A 19,896-nucleotide genomic window follows, 5' to 3' on the forward strand; every position below is an offset into this window, starting at 1 on the left:
TGGCTGAGGCCGTGACTTGAGTGGCATTTCCAGAGCCCCCACAAAGTTTTGTGGAAAGAACGGATTCTACAAAGTTACCCTCTCACCCCCACGTGTGCATCTTGGCATGCCCCCCCACTCCATACATACACACACATCACATCACATACACAGACACACCACACACAGATACACACACATACACGTACTGCATACACATCCATCACACACACACACACACACACACAGTACACACACTGCATAACATATACACACAGCACACACACCACGCACATATACCACACACAGACACACATGTACACACACTGTATACACATACACACATACACCACACACACAAACATCACACACACACACAGCACACACACACACACTGCACATATACACACACACACACACACACACACACACAGACCACACACACTGCCCAGCATGGGCTCCTTACCTGGCAGTCTTCTGTCCTTGGCGTCCCGGCTTCATTTGGCTCCAGCCAGCACCACTACCAACACAGTGAGGAGAGCAGAGACAGTTGAGGCAGCAGCGGAGCTGGTAGCATCACGAAGGTTCTTAGTGGCACGCCCTGGACCAGCCGTAAAGTGGGTAGTCATTGTGTGACCTATGGGTCCTTCCTGTCCCTGCCTCCCAGATCCTGAGGTGGACGGTGGCCTATTTTCTCACCAGAGGCAGCAGGGACCTTGACATCATGGGTGTGGTGTCTCAGGTGGCAGGTGAACTCTGGCTCCTGTCCAGGAAGAATCCAAATAGACACCCAGGTCTGGTAGGTCTCATCCCCACTGGGCAGGATGGTCCCAGGCCCAAAGGTCTGCTGCTGTACTGGCTTCCCATCCCAAAGCCAGGTCAGGGTGGCCACACGAGAACACAGATTAAAAGCCCAGCATGTAAGGGTGATCCTGCCCACTGGGTATTTCCTGCTGGTCACCTTTACCTCTGGGGGGCCTGGGAGGACATGAGGAAGGTGGTGAATGGTGAGATGAGGGAGGCAGGGACTAGACAATCACACTGTGCACTTTTGCCTTCATCCTCCACCCCGAGGCTGTGTGCCTAGTGGTAAGAGGACTGGGGAGGCCAGCAGGCAACTCCAGTGAGGCTCGCAGGCATCTCCAGTGATGCTCGCAGGCATCTCCAGTGATGCTCGCAGGCAACCCCAGTGATGCTCGCAGGCAACTCCAGTGATGCTCGCAGGCATCTCCAGTGATGCTCGCAGGCAACCCCAGTGATGCTCGCAGGCAACTCCAGTGATGCTCGCAGGCATCTCCAGTGATGCTCGCAGGCATCTCCAGTGATGCTCGCAGGCAACCCCAGTGATGCTCGCAGGCAACCCCAGTGATGCTCGCAGGCAACTCCAGTGATGCTCGCAGGCATCTCCAGTGATGCTCGCAGGCATCTCCAGTGATGCTCGCAGGCAACCCCAGTGATGCTCGCAGGCAACCCCAGTGATGCTCGCAGGCAACTCCAGTGATGCTCGCAGGCATCTCCAGTGATGCTCGCAGGCAACCCCAGTGATGCTCGCAGGCAAGTGATGCTCGCAGGCATCTCCAGTGATGCTCGCAGGCATCTCCAGTGATGCTCGCAGGCAACCCCAGTGATGCTCGCAGGCAACTCCAGTGATGCTCGCAGGCATCTCCAGTGATGCTCGCAGGCAACTCCAGTGATGCTCGCAGGCATCTCCAGTGATGCTCGCAGGCATCTCCAGTGATGCTCGCAGGCAAAGTGATGCTCGCAGGCAACCCAGTGATGCTCGCAGGCAACTCCAGTGATGCTCGCAGGCATCTCCAGTGATGCTCGCAGGCAACCCAGTGATGCTCGCAGGCATCTCCAGTGATGCTCGCAGGCATCTCCAGTGATGCTCGCAGGCAACCCCAGTGATGCTCGCAGGCAACCCCAGTGATGCTCGCAGGCAAAGATGCTCGCAGGCATCTCCAGTGATGCTCGCAGGCATCTCCAGTGATGCTCGCAGGCAGTGATGCTCGCAGGCAAGTGATGCTCGCAGGCATCTCCAGTGATGCTCGCAGGCAACCCCAGTGATGCTCGCAGGCATGATGCTCGCAGGCATCCAGATGCTCGCAGGCATCTCCAGTGATGCTCGCAGGCAACCCCAGTGATGCTCGCAGGCATGATGCTCGCAGGCATCTCCAGTGATGCTCGCAGGCATGATGCTCGCAGGCATCTCCAGTGATGCTCGCAGGCAAGTGATGCTCGCAGGCAGTGATGCTCGCAGGCAACTGATGCTCGCAGGCATGATGCTCGCAGGCATCTCCAGTGATGCTCGCAGGCAACCCCAGTGATGCTCGCAGGCAGTGATGCTCGCAGGCAAGTGATGCTCGCAGGCAGTGATGCTCGCAGGCATGATGCTCGCAGGCATGATGCTCGCAGGCATCTCCAGATGCTCGCAGGCATCTCCAGTGATGCTCGCAGGCAGTGATGCTCGCAGGCATGATGCTCGCAGGCATGATGCTCGCAGGCATCTCCAGTGATGCTCGCAGGCAACCCCAGTGATGCTCGCAGGCAACCAGTGATGCTCGCAGGCATCTCCAGTGATGCTCGCAGGCATCTCGCAGTGATGCTCGCAGGCAAGTGATGCTCGCAGGCAGTGATGCTCGCAGGCAACTGATGCTCGCAGGCAACTGATGCTCGCAGGCATCTCCAGTGATGCTCGCAGGCATCCCTCGCAGTCCAGTGATGCTCGCAGGCATCTCTCGCAGTGATGCTCGCAGGCATCTCCAGTGATGCTCGCAGGCAACTCGCAGGCAGTGATGCTCGCAGGCATCTCCAGTGATGCTCGCAGGCATGATGCTCGCAGGCAGATGCTCGCAGGCATGATGCTCGCAGGCATCTGATGCTCGCAGTGATGCTCGCAGGCATCTCCAGTGATGCTCGCAGGCAGTGATGCTCGCAGGCAAGATGCTCGCAGGCATCTCCAGTGATGCTCGCAGGCATGATGCTCGCAGGCAGATGCTCGCAGGCATCTCCAGTGATGCTCGCAGGCATCTCCAGTGATGCTCGCAGGCAACCCCAGTGATGCTCGCAGGCATCCAGTGATGCTCGCAGGCATCTCCAGATGCTCGCAGGCATCCCTCGCAGGCATGTGATGCTCGCAGGCATCTCCAGTGATGCTCGCAGGCATGATGCTCGCAGGCATGATGCTCGCAGGCAAATGCTCGCAGGCATGTGATGCTCGCAGGCAACTGATGCTCGCAGTGATGCTCGCAGGCATCTCCAGTGATGCTCGCAGGCAGTGATGCTCGCAGGCAGTGATGCTCGCAGGCAGATGCTCGCAGGCATGTGATGCTCGCAGGCATCTGATGCTCGCAGGCAAGTGATGCTCGCAGGCAAGTGATGCTCGCAGGCAGTGATGCTCGCAGGCAACCCCAGTGATGCTCGCAGGCAACTCCAGTGATGCTCGCAGGCATCTCCAGTGATGCTCGCAGGCAAGTGATGCTCGCAGGCAGTGATGCTCGCAGGCAGATGCTCGCAGGCATCTCCAGTGATGCTCGCAGGCAACTGATGCTCGCAGGCAAGATGCTCGCAGGCATCTCCAGTGATGCTCGCAGGCATGATGCTCGCAGGCAAGTGATGCTCGCAGGCATGATGCTCGCAGGCGATGCTCGCAGGCATGATGCTCGCAGGCAAGTGATGCTCGCAGGCATCTTGATGCTCGCAGGCAAGTGATGCTCGCAGGCAAGTGATGCTCGCAGGCAACCCCAGTGATGCTCGCAGGCAAATGCTCGCAGATGCTCGCAGGCATCTCCAGTGATGCTCGCAGGCAGTGATGCTCGCAGGCTGATGCTCGCAGGCAATGATGCTCGCAGGCATGTGATGCTCGCAGGCATCTCCAGTGATGCTCGCAGGCAGTGATGCTCGCAGGCAGATGCTCGCAGGCATCTCCAGTGATGCTCGCAGGCATAGTGATGCTCGTCCAGTGATGCTCGCAGGCATCTCCAGGATGCTCGCAGGCATTATCTGCCAGAAGACTTCATCAGAGGCCGAAGCTGAATCTTCCAGCACACGCATAGATGACTTTGTTGCTGTGGAATAATCCTCTTGTACCCTGTGAAGATTTGTCACTCAAATAGTTTTAATAAAATGCTGATTGGCCAGGCCGGAAGTATAGGCGGGGTGACCAAACTAAGGATGATGGGAAGGAGAAGGGCGGAGTCAGGAGCCCTCAGTCAGATGTAGAGGGAACAGGAGAGGAACGTGCCATGCTAATAAACGTATTTCCACGTGGCAGAGCGTAAGTAAGGATTATGGGTTAACTTAAAATGTAAGAGCTAGCTAGTTATGAGCCGGAGCTATCAGCTGAGCATTTATAATTAATATTTAGCCTCTGAGTCGTTTATCTGGGACAGGATGGTCGGGACTGGAAATGTCCGATTACACTATGTAGGGTCAGTGGGCTTCTCTAGTTAACCGTCAACCAATGGCAGGCAGTCTGACTTTCTATCATAAAGTTGGTGTCTCATACTAGGAGACAGAGAGGGACCACCAGCTGTGGCTTTAATTATTTGGCTCATGAAGACTTTTGACTGGTCACCAGCATCATTTTTTAATAATTTTTCATTTGAATTAGAAACAAGATTGTTTTACAAGTCAATCCCAGTTCCCTTCTCCCTCCCCTCCTCCCCTGCCACCCCCAACTAAAACCCTGCCTATCACATATCCTTTCTTCTATTCTTCCCCTGACTCAACCTTTCTGCTCCCTCATGACCTCTGCATCCTTCCTCTTCTCCCCTTCTCATTCTCGTAGCTCCCCCCTCTTCCCGTGCTCTCAATTTGCTCAGGGGATCTTGTCCCTTTCCCCTTCTCCAGGGGGCCATGTATGTCTCTCTTAGGGTCCTCCTTGTTTCCTAGCTTCTCTGGCAGTGTGGATTGTAGGCTGGTAATCCTTTACTCTATGTCTAAAATCCACATATGAGTGAGTACATATCATGTTTGTCTTTTTGTGATTGGGTTACCTTGCTCAGAATGGTTTCTTCGAGTTCCATCCATTTTCCTGCAAATTTCAAGATTCCATTGTTTTTTTCCACTGAGTAGTACTCCATTGTGTAAATGTACCACATTTTCTCTATCCATTCTTCAGTTGAGGGGCATCTAGGCTGCTTCCAGTTTCTGGCTATTACAAATAGTGCTGCTATGAACATGTTGAACAGATGTCCTTGTTGTATGAATGTGCTTCTTTTGGGTATATGCCTAGGAGTGGAATTGCTGGATCTTGTGGTAGACCGATTCCCATTTTCTTGAGGAGTCGCCATACTGATTTCCAAAGTGGCTGCACAAGTGGTCACCAGCATCTTTAGTCCCCACCCCACCCACATTTCTAGGGTACTTTTCATTTCCTCCCCTTTTTTGTCATGAGACTTAGCTTTAAGTGCCACCTTTCAGGGGCCTTGCTGAGTTGTGCATACCTGTGATCCCAGCAGGGCAGATGCAGGATCTTGAGTTGGAAGCCAGCCTTGGCTATGTAGTGAAACCTTGTCTCAAGAAAAAGAAAACTTAACCCTTTCAAGCAAAAGCAGAACATTGGGCAAGGGACCCTGCTCTTGGGGCATAGATTGGATAGCTTGCATTTGAATCTGTAGTCCAGCTCATGGTTGGTTCCTTCTGTCTTGCCTTAACTCTGACCAAACAAGTGTGACTCCATCTTACCACCTCAGCCCAGTTGTTCATATCTACCTTTCTCTCCTTCTGGACCCAGAACATTCCAGAGAAAGATGATGATAGAGATGGAGCCCCTTGCTCCTGTTTGCTGGGGTCTGGTGTGAGATCCAGGCAACATCTGGGAAGCCCCCTCTTTTCCAATCTGAAGGACCCAATAGTGGCTCTGGAGGAGACGCTATACCCCAACTTCCAGGCATCGCCTTAGACTGTGCCACCCCTCTACACACCAGTGAGAACCAGCCACACCCCCAACCCCGGCCAAGTACCATGGAAGGAGCCATTTGGCCACAGAAATGTTCCCTGGGGGTGCTGGGAATGACAGTCAGTACCTGTAACCAGTGGGAATTTCTTCAAGGAAGCCAAGAATGCCTGGAGCTGATCAGGACATCCATCCTCCAAGAAAGCCTTAACTTCATCATCTCTGGGGGCATGTGTCTCCCAGACCATCTTGGTCTGCTGGGTGGAGGGCACAGCCATTGCCCACCTGAGAATCTTCTGGTCAAACACAAGGGAGTCCTGCCCATCATAGCCAAAGCGCCAGAAGCCTCCAGTGCTCCTGTTTCTCTGAAGCTCACAGCCCAAGGTTTCCTGGAGGGTGTGAAAGCCTGGCCCATCCCAGGCAGGGACCTGTCACCCTGTTGTCCCTTGACCTTAGCTCCCCTGAAGCTTCGGTCTAAAAGAGACTAACCAGCGCTCTGCCCCATGGAAGCATTTTTGCTTTATTCCACTAAGTCTGGCCAGGCCCCGCCCAGAATCAGGGCTTAAGGATCACAGAAGGGTTCTGTGTACCCCTTGGCTCTGCGCACTCACCCTCGTTATGGCCCTGCTGGTTTGTGAGCACAGCCAGCATTCTCCTGAGTTGCTCCTCCTTCTTCTGAAGGAGGTTCTCAGTTTCTCTTGTCCAGGTCTCAGCTCCTGCATGTCCCTTGATCCTGGGCCCACAGGGCCCTGCTTGTCTGCTGTCCCCCTTGTAGCATAGGAAGAGCTCATCATCCACGTATATCAGGATTCGGACTGGAGGCTGCCCAGAGTCTTCCGGAGACACGGCTGTGAGTTCATAGCGCAGTGTGTGGGTTTCTGAGGGAGGGAGAGACAGTAACACAGCTGAGACGTTGGTGGCTTCCACCGTCAGCTCTGCCTTGAGGGACTGAACGCAGTCTGTGCTGTGTGAGTGTAAGACACCAGTGGAGTGCTTTGTTAGAGCATGAAAGAGGAAAGGAGGGAGCTGCTAGGAGTAGGCGATCAGGAAATTCGGTCTCCTCACCAAAGGGTTTGAGAGTGGAGAGTGGAAATACACATGGGTTCTAATTGGGTCCTTTGAGTCACAGTGTTTCATACAACTATTGAGATGTTTGTTAGGTCCAGTAGGTGCAAAATATCCTGAGAAACAGCTCTGCAACTTATTCCTAAATAATGACTCATAGATGTTGGAAATTTGAAACTCATAGAAACTAATGGAAACAGAGCCAATGCCAAAGGGGGGATAATAAAATCCCTGTCAGTTTTTTCAAGATGGAATACAGCAATGTATTGCTTGGGTTGGGGTGGAAGTGTGGCACGGGCCTTTAATCTCAGCCCAAGAGAGGCAGAGGCAGGCAGATCTCTGAGTTCGAGGCCAGCCTGGTTTATAGAGCGAGTTCCAGGACAGCCAGAGCTGTTACACAGAGAAACCCTGTCTCAGAAACCTCTCTCCACAAAAAAAAGTTAAAAAGGAGAGAGAGAGAGAGAGAGAGAGAGAGAGAGAGAGAGAGAGAGAGAGAGAGAGAGAGAGACTTCTGTTGAAATATCGGCAGGTCTTGGCAGGGTGGGTGGAGCAGACTCTGAAGCTTCTGGAGTGGAGTTCAGAGCCCTCTGACTGCAGATGTCACCATGGCCATTTCAGGTGCCTGGGGTCAGCTGAATGCTACACCTGAGTTCCAAGGAATGGTGGCCAGACTAAGCTGCTGGAGCATGAGCTAGGAACTGCCCTAGAACATCTATATCTATATCTATATCTATATCTATATCTATATCTATATCTATATCTGTATCTATCTATCTCTTGTTTTCCCTCAAAGCAGGAATAACTCAATATAGATTGAACACTTCACATGGGGAAAAATCAAAACAGGCCAAAATTCTAGTACAGGGACAATCACAACCAATCACAACTATGACATAAAGCCCCTGAGCTGGTGCTGATTATATTTCCCGAGGTATTTCAGTATATCGATGGCATTATCCTCTCGTCATCTAATCAATACTTAAATGAATGCTTAATCCTCATGGTAAGGAAACTAAAAGAGCAAAATTTGAAATTTTGGGTCAGATCAATTGGGTACCTGACCCTCCCCCACCCCCCACCCCAGACAGGGTTTCTCTGAATAGTCTTAGCTGTCCTGGAACTTACTCAGTGGACCAGGCTGGGCTCAGACTCAGAGATCCTCCTGCCTCTGCCTCCCAAGTGCTAGGATTCAAGGTTCCTCGGCATACTCTTATTTACCTATCACTATTGAGGATACGGAATTCCTGCCAGGTTCCACAGCCACCTTTGGGTTAGGGCTTCTTATTGGTTAGCTCTGTCTAAATGGCTAATCCATTACTATCAATCTATGTATTGCCACGAGGCTGTGGCTTACCCGGTAATGCCCAGCATGGTGTTACTCTTCCAGCAGCCCACATGGTGACTGACTCTGCCTACGTTTCCCAGAATCCTCCTCATCTCCTAGTCCCACCTATCTTGCTGCCTTATTGGCCAACAATGTTTTATTCATCAACCAATAAGGTAAACATATGTTCAGAAGCCATCCCCATCCATGGTCGGGGAGAAGGTGCCCAGGTAAATGCAAAGAGCATACTTCCCCTAGGACAACGGAGCAGTAGACTCATGCCTTTGAGTCACAGTCAAAGCTTGGGGTCCCAGAAATGATTTTGTGTTAAAAACATTTATGGGTTTATCTCCTTTCAGAGTCTGGTAGCTAGGTAAACTGTCTGTGTGTCCTTTTCAGCTGGGGACCCAAGGAAACTGAGACCCTAGGCCTGATTTAAATGAACTGTCAAGACAGCTACGGCCTTGAGGAAGGAGCTGGTTTGCTTGCTGCTATTAAACTGACAAAGTTACAGTTAGCCAATTATCATCAGAGATCAGAGGATAAATGATAGCAGGAAATATAATTCAAATGGCCTGTGTATCGTTTAAAACGATAGAGACTTACCCACTAATTAGATGGCTGCCCTAGGCTCCCATGGTCTCGAAGCCTTCAATGGGGGGCAGTGATCAGTCTTTGGCTGTCATACAGGACAGCATTTAATTTTCAGCTGTTACACAGAACAGCATTGAACTTCAGCTGCCAGACCTATGCCTGAGAGATTTTCTTGTAGAGGAGAGGCTTGGAGAACTAGCCTTGCTTTGATGAGGCAGAGTAGAGCAGTCAGCCCAACACTGTCTACAGTTGTGCAGGGCCTTGGGAGCAGGTGAGGCATCGGGCAGGTTTCCTGTAATTAGCATTACCACAATCCAGTTGGTGTCATCTGTGTACCATTTGTCTTATTTGGAGACCTTAGGGTTGCCACTAGGAGCTGGTTATCCTGCCTATTGTGGAAATATTTTTATTAAACAATTCAAATGCCATATTCAACAGATCTCTGAAGAGTTTGAGGACTATTATCTACTAAGTATACCGGAGCTAAACAAACTTTGTTTTTAGTTACTTTCTTTAGATGTAACCTTGAAAATATATACTAACACGTATTTTGGCTGTTGGGGGGGGCGCTAAACAAAAATTTTGAGTTGAAGATTTCATCAAAGATCCTTTAGCATTAAAAGAAAACCTTAAAGCATAAATGCAGCCTGTGGAGAGACTGGGAACTTTCCAGATCCTTTCCTAGTGCACCATTACAGAGTATCACAGTTTCTTGTATGATTCAATTTACTCAAATAGCTAAAGCTTAACAAAGTGAGCATAAAGGGACCAGACCCTCATCCAGCCCCCTGCTTTGGCAGGCTGTAGAAAAGATCTAACAAGACAGAGGCCCCTGGCTCAGAACATGTGCTTGGTTTCCGGCCTTCTGACCTTGCAGGAGCTGCCCTAGGTCAGATACCAGCCATGTGTCAAGGAACCAGTCAGAAGTTATCTGGCGTACTTTACAGTGCTCTATGGTAAAAGTGGCGTTAACAGTGATGGGCAGAGCATAGCAACCCATAGCAACCAGGTGACCAATCAACACAGGACAGGTCGCCCAAACCTGGACACACACCAATCCTGGACTGTTGTGGCCCCCAGACACTGCCCTTGCTCCTCCCAATAAATTCCCCACGTCGTCGATGTTTCTCCAGGTCCTTCTGATGTTGGATGGACGAAGGGCTCAAGTTAATGCAGTTAACTTGTTAATAGTAAAAGACTCTTTGCTTTTGTAGCAGAATGGGTCTTTTGGTGATTTTGGGGTTCAGAATTTGGGCACAACAAGCAAAGACAAAGAGACCAGACCAATATTATTGTGAACCTGAGTCGACCTTAGGAATTTGTCATCATACAGAAATCCATTGTAATCCAAAATATTTTGGAGACCTGTTGTTAGTCTAAAAGTTTAACCAATGATAACCTAAGAGCTTAGTAGGACTGAGAAGTTTTATAGGTGCTGCCTTGGTTGGTTTATACTGAAGGATCAAAAATTAATAAAAGTTTAAAAACTTAGGGAACCTCTAATGATAAAGGAAAATTTAACTCCTTAAATCAGGAGTGCCACTACTGAAGCCTGATCCCCTGTTCTCAGAGAAGAGGAGGTGACTATCCATCACTCCTGTTAGCATTCCTTTGCTAATTGCTGGTTGTAAATATTCCCCAGCCCGGGGGATAACTGACAGACCCTGTGACCCTGTAACCCTGCAAGCCCATGCCCTGTCTTATCTCAGTCAAATGTGTCTCCCTTAAAATGTATAGTTACTGACTGACTGTACTTTGTATGACCTTAAGTAACCATGGAAACTGTAATTTGTGGCCTTCAACTGAAGGACCCCAGCCTAAGATGTTTTCTTTGCAGATATATAAGAATCTAAACTTATGATCTTAACAGGAAAGGGCTGTTAGGGTTGAGGAATTCCACCCTGACAAATGGTTCTCAGAGAAGAAGAGCCATCTGGAATGAGCCAATCAGAACTGTTACCCTCTGTCACCACAGACCCCATCCACTTGCTGTTTTTGCCTTTAAGAAGCCCCTAGCCCCCAGCTCGTGGTCCAGCTCCTCTGCTCCTGCGTGAGTAACGTGCTGGGTCCTTATGTGCCGGTTACTGAATAATATAGCCTCTTGCTGTTTGTATCAAGTTCTCGAGAGCCTCTGTCTGGTGACTGGGGGGGCAGTCACCGCTCCCGAGTGTTCACCCCAGGGTGCCACCCCGTGGGGGTCTTTCAATACCACGTGGTTATCTTATGATGGTGGTGAAGTCACACAGTATACACCCTTTAGCCTTAGTAAAGATGGCTGCCCACCAAGTAGTTGCTATTTAAAATGTCCATTTTTTTTTTTTTGGTGGCTCTATTTTTAAACAATAGTTGAAAGCAAGTCACATATATGGTATATTTTAAACAAGAGCTGAATCCCATGTACAGTAAGTTGGAGCAAATCACAATTACCTATGTATAGATTTTTTTTAACACTTTATTTTATATGCATTGGTGTTTTGCCTGTGTGTTGTGGAGTTCCTGCCCAGTTCTGCAGCTGCCTCAGAGCCCCAAAATGAACACATAGATGCTATATTAGTTATAATACTGTTGGCCATTGGCTTGGGCTTCCTATTGGCTCTGTCTTAATTATTAACCCATTTCTATTAATCTAAGTATTTCCACATGGTCTTATCACACTGGAGAGATGCCTCACTTGAGTCCTCCCGCCCTCACAAGATGACTCTTCTCTGCCTACATTTCCCAGAATCCTCCTGTCTCCTAGTCGCACCTATCATCCTGCCTCATTGGCCACAGTACTTTATTCATCAACTGAAGGGACCAGACCCCCATTTTGGTAGCCACGACAGTGACATGTGCTCGCTATGACCTTGTCTTAGTCACTAGAGGTCAGGTGCCTGCCTGCACAGCAATGATACACAGAGCATAGCAACCACCCTGGGAGGGCCTATGAGCCATAACAACCAGTTGACCAATCAACACAGGGCAAGCCCTCCAAGCCTGGAGGCACACCAATCGTGACACTCCCCTTACGCTGCCCTACAAGATCTCTCTCTGCAGCCGGTTCAAGCTGTCTTTTGTAGCCAACTGCCATGGCGGGTGGACAAAAGACCAGAGCTAACATGGGGTTAGCTCGTTAAAAAACAATAAAGCCTCGTGCAGTTTGCAGCAAGCTCTCGAATCTGCCTGGTGATTGGGGTGACCGCGGTCCTGGCCTGGGACCTTGGATATCTGAGTTTTCCGGGGGTCTAACACAACCAATAAGAGAAACGTATGTACAGAAGACATCCCATCACCCGTGTGTATGTCTGTGTGAGGGTGTTGGGTTCCCCGGAACTGGGGTTACAGACAGCTGTGAGCTGCCACGTGGTTTCTGGGAATTGAACCTGGGTCCTCTGGAAAAGCAGTCAGTGCTCTTAATCACTGAGACATTTCTCCAGCCCCTTATCTAGATTTTTTTTAAAGTATATGCCTTTTGCTATAAGTTTTAAGCCAAATTTTTGTTATAGATTTTATAGAATTTTTTTTAACCATACGGAATGAACTTACAAATCTGGAGATGGAGTTTATGGCGTAGTCCTTTTTATACTTCTTTTTAAATTTTTTTAGTTTAATTAGAAAGAAAATTATTTTATTTTACACAGCATAGTCTTGAGAGATTTTTGAGAGTAGAGCACAGAGACGAAAGATTTTTTTCAGTGTGGGAATTAGAGAAACCTTAGAGATAAGAGAGGTTTGGAAGTGGAGAGCAAATTTAAGAGAGAAGAGATTTTGAGATCATTTGTGCAGTGGTGGAAGTTGTTACCATAAGAGAGAATTTGAAAATCAAACATGCCAAGCTTTGGCTGCCACGAACTATCCCAGCCGGGTATGGGAGTGCCTGGGATGAGGGTCCTCGAAGAATAGTAAGGATTCAGTGGTGACAAAGAGAAACAAACACAAAGTCAGTTTGAATCTGAGTGTGTTTTGCAGTTCTCAAACAAGGTTTTTTATAGAGATATTTTCTCGGGGGATTTTTTGACCAAACCCAACCCTCTGAATGTGGGTACCAGCTAGGAGCCCAAGACAGTCTATGGGACCTCTAACAGTGGAGCCAGTCTTTATTCCTAGAGCACAAATGGACTTTGGGTGCCCATTTTCTATGGAGGGATACTATTGCAGCCCAGATACAAAAAGGAGTGTCTAGACCCTCCCCCAAACAATATGACAGACTTTGAAGGTCCTTGGTAGAGGGCCTCACTATCCCTGGAGAGGAGTCAGGGGGTGGGTTGGATGGGGAACATGGGAGGAGGGGAGGGTGAGGGAATGGGGGGTATGGATATGTAAATATGAGTAATTAAAAATAATAAAAAATTAAAAAATAATAATAACAGGGCAAACAAAAAAAGAAAATGAAAAAGAAACTAAGTGTTTTGTGTATGCTAAGAAAATATTAGAAAAGTATATATGTTGGGAGCCATAAGTTAAGGGGCCATTCAGAGCAGTGGAAAAACTACAGGTCCTTGAAGGACTTGCCACCTGGCAACTGCCGCCCCTAGCTGTTCTATTCCTGGAAGAGATAAGCAGCTCCGAGGACAAGAAACACAGGGGGTTTTCAGGCATTTTTTAGACAGCCACTTATGCAAAACACCAGGTGCACTAACTCCCTGCTCCCTCCTCAGTTCGTCCATCCTGGGAGCCCCACCACCAGCCTTGCTCCCTCCTCCCTCTTCCCTCCTCCCTCTACGTTCCCTCCTTGCCACATCCCTATATAAGTCTTATTATTCCCTCAATAAAGTGAGACCTTGACAACAGAATCTTGCTTGGTCTCCTTTCTTTCTCTTGCCTGTGATTTCAGGCAGTACCTCTTCAGACCCTGGAATAACTGGACCTGCTGGACCGGTCAAAAATATATGAAAGAATAACGGATGTTGGTGGCGCACGCCTTTAATCCCAGCACTCGGAAGGCAGAGGCAGGAGGATCTCTGTGAGTTTGAGGCCAGCCTGGTCTCCAGAGTGAGTGCCAGGATAGGCTCCAAAACTACACAGAGAAACCCTGTCTCGAAAAACAAACAAACAAACAAACAAAAAAAAAAAAGAATAACGGATTTCACCAGAGAATTGACACAAAGAAATAAGACGTGGGAAGCTGGGCTGTAGCTAAGTGGCTAGGAAAAAGCTAGCCTTTTCCTAGCATGTGTGGAGCTGTGGATCCAGTCCCCTTGACCACAGAGTAAAAGCTAAATAGTATACAAGATGGGAATTCTACTGAAGAAATGTGTAGCGTCTGAAAGTTAGGACTCAAGATGGAATTTGGAACAGATTAGTCAGAAATATTTCTGTATCTAGTTCAAATATTCTTTCAGGGGGTTTACTATGCACCCTATGGGCTGAGTGACAACGTTAAGTCCACACAGGCCATGCATGCTCTGACAGGGGACACTTCTAACACCTCCAGAGAAAAATAATCCTATGAAAATTGACAGAGAAAGAAAGAGAAAACATCAGCAGGTCCTACCGGTGATTAACAACTTAGCTCAGTGTCGGACACGTTGGCACGCTCCTTTAATCACAGCCACTCAGGAGGAAGAGGCAGGTAGATCTCTGTGAGTTCGAGGCCAGCCTGGTCTACAGAGTGAGTTCCAGGATAGCCAGGGCTACACAGAGAGAAATCCTGTCTAAAAAACAAAACAAAACAAAAAAAACCAAGAAAACAAACAAAAAGGAAATTAACTCACACTGAGTGTGGTAGTGCATGTCTATAACCTGACAGCTGGGCCAGGAGGCTGAAAATTTTCAAGGCATCCTGGGCTACCTAGTGGGAGAGTTGCCAAAAACAAGGAACCGGGTGATACAGAGACGGCCCAGTGGGTAAGAGGACTGGCTCTGCAAACACTAGGAACCAAGTTCCAATCTCCAGCACCCACATAAAAAGCAGAGACACCTGGCTGTGCACGCCTGCAATCCCAGCTTTGAGGAGCAGAGACAGGCTCACGGGCCAGCCTGCAGAAACCATGAGCCTCGGGATCAGTGGCAGATCCTGTCTCAGGAAAGCCGCAGATCCCTGCTCTTCTGTCCTGTGCAATACCCTGCACACTCACATGCACACAACATACGTACAGACACAGAAATGATTTCCCATTAAGAAAATCCATTATTCTAGCCAGGCATGGTGGCGCAAGCCTTTAATCCCAGCACTCGGGAGGCAGAGGCAGGAGGATCTCTGTGAGTTCTTGGCTAGGCTGGTCTCCAGAGCGAGTGCCAGGACAGCAGGAGATCCATTATCAGACCCGTCTCAGACAACAAACAACAACAATAATTCTTCCAAACATTAAAAGAACAGTCTTGTGTAACTATCCAAGGAATGGAGGGAAGGGTCTCAGCTGGGTAATTTGAAGCTGCCCTTTGACTCCAGCCCCAGCTCCTCCTTGCAAACACCTGCCCAAATCCTTCGCCCTGTATACTCGCACACACTCACACTCTAGTAGGTCCCAACAGCTGCCAATGTCTCCTTTCACTTTCATGGCAATAGGTCATTCACTGCCAATATTTACCCTCCCACTCTTAATGGCCTGAGGGATTAAGGATTAAGGGATTAAGTCATGCTCCACCCCCGCGAACGCACCCAGAAACCAACCAGGGTCTCTCCTCTACGTGTGGTTTGAGGGCAGAGGACACTACACTTCCTCACTTATCTATGGTCACTGAGCCAGACACTCTGTACCCTCCCCCCGCTGGGGGTACTCCACTTCCTCCTTAAAAGACCATCCACCCAGCTCTGGGACAAAGCGAGCCGCCAGTTCCTCCCCGCGGAGGCTTCCTGACTTCAGTGTCTACTCAGTGCACCCCATGCTGACAACGAAGCCTCCCCGGTCTGTGATCACACCGCTTACGTGAGCAATGTTTTATGAAAGTTGGGCTCCCTCTCCTCTACCCTGCCCTGCCCGTCTTGGTCTCCATCCTCTCTCTGCCTAGCCCCAGGCTCTCAGACTCACTCCGTGCCTGCCCCTCCCTTACAGGTCGGATCCCGACCCAGATCAAAGCTCACCCCTGTTGCAGGATTGCCCTGAGCTGGACAGGGACAGCAGTGAGAACCACAGGGCGACCGCGGTTCTGTATTCTTTGTACTTTCCAGAACTGGCTTCCATTTTTGCTCCCTCTTATGGCTCCCGTGGTAAGCAAGCTCCTCCCTGACAAGCTCCACCAATCAGCATACTGCTTTTTTTCTCCATTACAGTTCTTTTATTTTATTTTATTAGTTCTAGTTAGGGAACAAGCTTATTTCAAGTCCCTTCTCCCTATCCCTCCCCTCACCCCCAACCCTCCTACCCTACCCCCAGTCTACCCCCCACCCCATCCACCCACCACTCCCCAGGCAGGGTAGGGCCCTTAAGGTCAGACGAATAATTCCTTTCTGCTTGTCTAAGAGACCCCGACATCCCTTACACCAGCAAATGCCCCCTAATATTGTCAAACGAGTCATCAACATAAGTAGCTTGAGCATAAGGCCGAGCACACATTTGAAGGATGTTAAAAGGGTTCAACCCTTGTAACTCCAGTAATAAATCTTTGGCCAGGGCAAAAAGAATATTAGATGAGCATAGCCCAAGTCAGTAACTAATTGCCTGAGGGTTAATTAAGCTACACTAACATCCCCACGATGCCATATCCCCCACATATGATTTTTTTAACCATTTTTTTTAAATTGAGCTATACATCCCCACCCACTTCCTTTCCCTCCTCTTTTCTTTTCTCCTACCCTCCCCTCTGCCCCCATGCTCCCAATTTATTCAGGAGATCTTGTGTGTGTCCCCTTTCCTAAGTGGACCTATGTATGTCTCTCTTAGGGTCCTTTAGGGTTGTGACCTGTAGGCTGGTTGTCCTTTGTTTTATGTCTAATAGCCACTTGTAAGTGATTTTTAACTTTATCTCATTTCCATTCGGATTCACTATAGCTTAAAGGAGTAATGCAGACATAATATAAAGCCATCAGGCCACCGTAGAGTCAACTGATGTTGTATTGCTTGTACTGCAACTCCTAGGTGCAAAACCACAGCTCCTAAAGCATTTAACAAAGCTTCTATGTCTTTGTCTACACGTTCTTGTGTTGCTGAAGCCACAGACGTATCATAAGCAAGCTGATTAACAAAATGGGCAGTTTGCACTTGTTGGGTCGGGGACACCCAGACAGGGGGGTAACACAAGCAGTGAGTCCAATATGAAAGATGCCCATGTCTTAACTGTTCATCATCTCTGAAAGTCCCATAGATGCTTGTACTGTCCAGGACTGTGGCTGTCAGCCAAAGGTTTGGCTGAACGTTCCTCTCTGGGGACACTATAACCCAGCAGTTCTCAACGCAGGGGGGCACGACCCTGTGGGGGGTCAAATGGCCCTTTCACAGGGGTCACCTAAGACCGTTGGAAATATCAGATGCTTATGTGACAATTCATAACAAGAGCAAACTTCCAGTTAAGGAGTAGTAACAAAAATGGTTTTGTCCTGGGGGACTCACCACAACATAAGGAACTGTGTTAAAGCATTAGGAAGGTTGAGGACCACTGCTAGAACAGGATGTACCCTACAAAGGTGTCCTAGGATGTTATCTTCATCCAGACCAGGTAGGTGATTGCCTCCAGCACCTCAGGCTGTTCACTCAGATTTCTTTTCTTTTTTTTTTTAAAGCTAATTTCTATACCTGCAACTTTAAAAAAAATTATTTTACAAGCACTCTTATTTACATATCTTTCCCCCCATCCCCTCACCCTCCCATGCTCCCATGCTCCCCACCCTCCCAACCCACCCGCCACCCACTCCCCAGGGATAGTGAGGCCCTCCAAGGGGGACCATCAAAGTAGGTCATCATTTGGGGGGAGGGCCCAGGCCCGCCTTCCCGTATCTGGGCTGCAATAGTATCATTTGAAAAACTGTACAGTGGATCCCTCCCAGACCCCCAAAGCCATAGTCCTTAGGGGTCACACAGAGTAGAGGAGGCATTGTTACTGACTCACCAATGATAAATAGGAATGATGGATGATATCCCTGTATAGTTAAAGAGGGCAGTGCAGGTACCACAAGGCAAGAGAAGTATCCAGAACAGTTACCTCAGTCTGACGCATACCTGCCAATCTCAAAGTGTTAGCTCTCTTTTTTCGTATGTGAGTGTTATCATGTAAAAACTGTATCGAAGAAATTTGTCCAGTCCTGCAGGACATCAACCTGGGGCAAGAGAGCCAGGGATAGGGAATGGGGACAAGAGATGCAGAAAGAACGACCACAAGACAGGATTCTGATCAAGTGGCAAACTTTACTTTTCTCAGGCTAGCTTATCTAGACAGGATATGGGGCGGGGCAGAATGGGTTGTTTGTGCACCCGGTGTTAGTGTAGGCAGGATATTAGGAAGCCACAAAGAGGATGTTTGTCTGACTCAGGAACCCGGTTAAGCACAGATGGAGAAAAAGCAAGCTTGAATCTGAAGTGAGTGACCAAACTCCACACTCAGGCATCAGCTCGAACCTTATCAGTGAAGATGATTTGGAAACACTGGAAACAGCTGTTTTCACAGCTGAGCTGGTAAAACCGGCTGTGTGAAAATCACCAAGCCTGCTTAGTGAGAGTTTGCAGGATTGCAGGGCTGTCTGCTGCCCAGGGAGCCTGGAGCCTGCAGCTGCCTTCATGTTCCCCTGTGCCTCTCTTTCCCCTCTGCTGTCAGGTCCCCTGCTGCAGTAGAGGAAAATCTAGGGGAAAAAAAAATCAAAACCAAGCTGTTAGATGTTTGTTTAAATTAGAAATAAAAAAGAGGAACACAAGATGAGACATGTTAACCAGTTTATTATAGGCCCAGCAGAGTAGGGAGACTAAAGGAGAGAAACAGGTTAATGGCTGACCTCCATGGCCGGTCGCCACAGAGAGAAAGAGAAGAGAAGCAGAAGCAGACAGAGAAGAGGAGAAGAGTAGAGAGAGTACAGAGAGAACTGAAGAGAGAGTGTAAATGGGCAGGGGTCTGTCTTTTAAAGGGGTCCTTTGCACTTGCGTGTAGAGTTAGTTCCCATGGAACCCTGGGCTGACCAGGGCACTGCCTGTTCCAGGTAACAGGGGCAGGCCAGCATAATGCCTGAACCTTTCAATCCCACTTTTACTTATTATTAAAAAAAGATGGGGTGTTGGACATGGCAGAATAAGGAATAAGGGCGTCGAATTCTCAAGACTGCTTCCTGCTGACGTGGGGGGGCACTGACCATCTTTGGGGGACCTGAGAAGGTTGGGGTGCTGCCAAGTCCTGGGGTAGCTGGTTGTTTCATTGCAGTCCAGGCTGTACGGAACTCCCTGGTGCCTCTTAGACCTGGCAAAATGTTGGCAGAGCAGAGGACAAGGTTAAGTTTAGAAAAAAAATTTTTTTTCTTAGGTCCTGTCACTTGAGGGGAAGATTGTAAGATGAGGGAGGGGTTCCCGAGGAGTCCCAACATGAGGGGCGGGAGTCCTGGGACCAGGGAAAGATTAAATAACTGGAGTGAATCTGACCTGTTTGTTTGGATCCAATTCAGCTCCCTGGAACTTACAAGAATCCTTAGAGTTTGTGAAAACATAAGTATTAGACACACTAGCAGCATATTTGTGTTAGAAGCAACTTGGCTGAAAGCATTAACTTTTTAAAATTGACAGATATTTTTAGGACAATGAAAAGCATCTTAATCTTGACCTTGTAGTTATGGTCCTATAGTGGTATTGTAGAACTTTACTATGATCAGCAGCATGAGAAATAGAGAAATCAGGAACATATTTCATTCTTTTGAATGTCTCAACTCACTTTATCATCACGTAAGCCTTTTTATCCTCAGACCTTCATAACTTTAATTCATACACCTTACATTGTCATCTTAGACCTTCCATTTTCAGACCTTTATACCATCCATTCTCAGACCTTCATAACTTGCATTTATCCACCGTGTTAGACCTTTCCATGCCCAGACCTTCGTAACTACATTCCCAGTCCTTCATATGTCTTACATTTTCCTATCTTCACATAGATAAACCCTAAAATTCCTGTTCCTGAAATCTGTTTTGCTTTAAGTTAGCAAGAC

The 19,896-nt window shown here is 48.6% G+C and overlaps 1 protein-coding gene across 1 annotated transcript; it reads right to left on the bottom strand.

The window, feature by feature from the left end:
* Positions 1-476: 476 nt before the first annotated feature.
* LOC113831945 (hereditary hemochromatosis protein homolog) lies at positions 477-8,314 on the bottom strand. Its single transcript, XM_035453893.1, has 5 exons — positions 8,298-8,314; positions 6,490-6,842; positions 6,009-6,284; positions 679-957; positions 477-580 (listed from the first exon to the last, which is right to left on the bottom strand). The coding sequence occupies exons 1-5, from the start codon at positions 8,312-8,314 to the stop codon at positions 477-479; spliced, it is 1,029 nt and encodes a 342-aa protein (XP_035309784.1).
* Positions 8,315-19,896: the final 11,582 nt, after the last annotated feature.

The sequence above is a fragment of the Cricetulus griseus genome, unplaced genomic scaffold (assembly GCF_003668045.3).
Source record: "Cricetulus griseus strain 17A/GY unplaced genomic scaffold, alternate assembly CriGri-PICRH-1.0 unplaced_scaffold_59, whole genome shotgun sequence".
Lineage (NCBI taxonomy): Eukaryota > Metazoa > Chordata > Mammalia > Rodentia > Cricetidae > Cricetulus > Cricetulus griseus.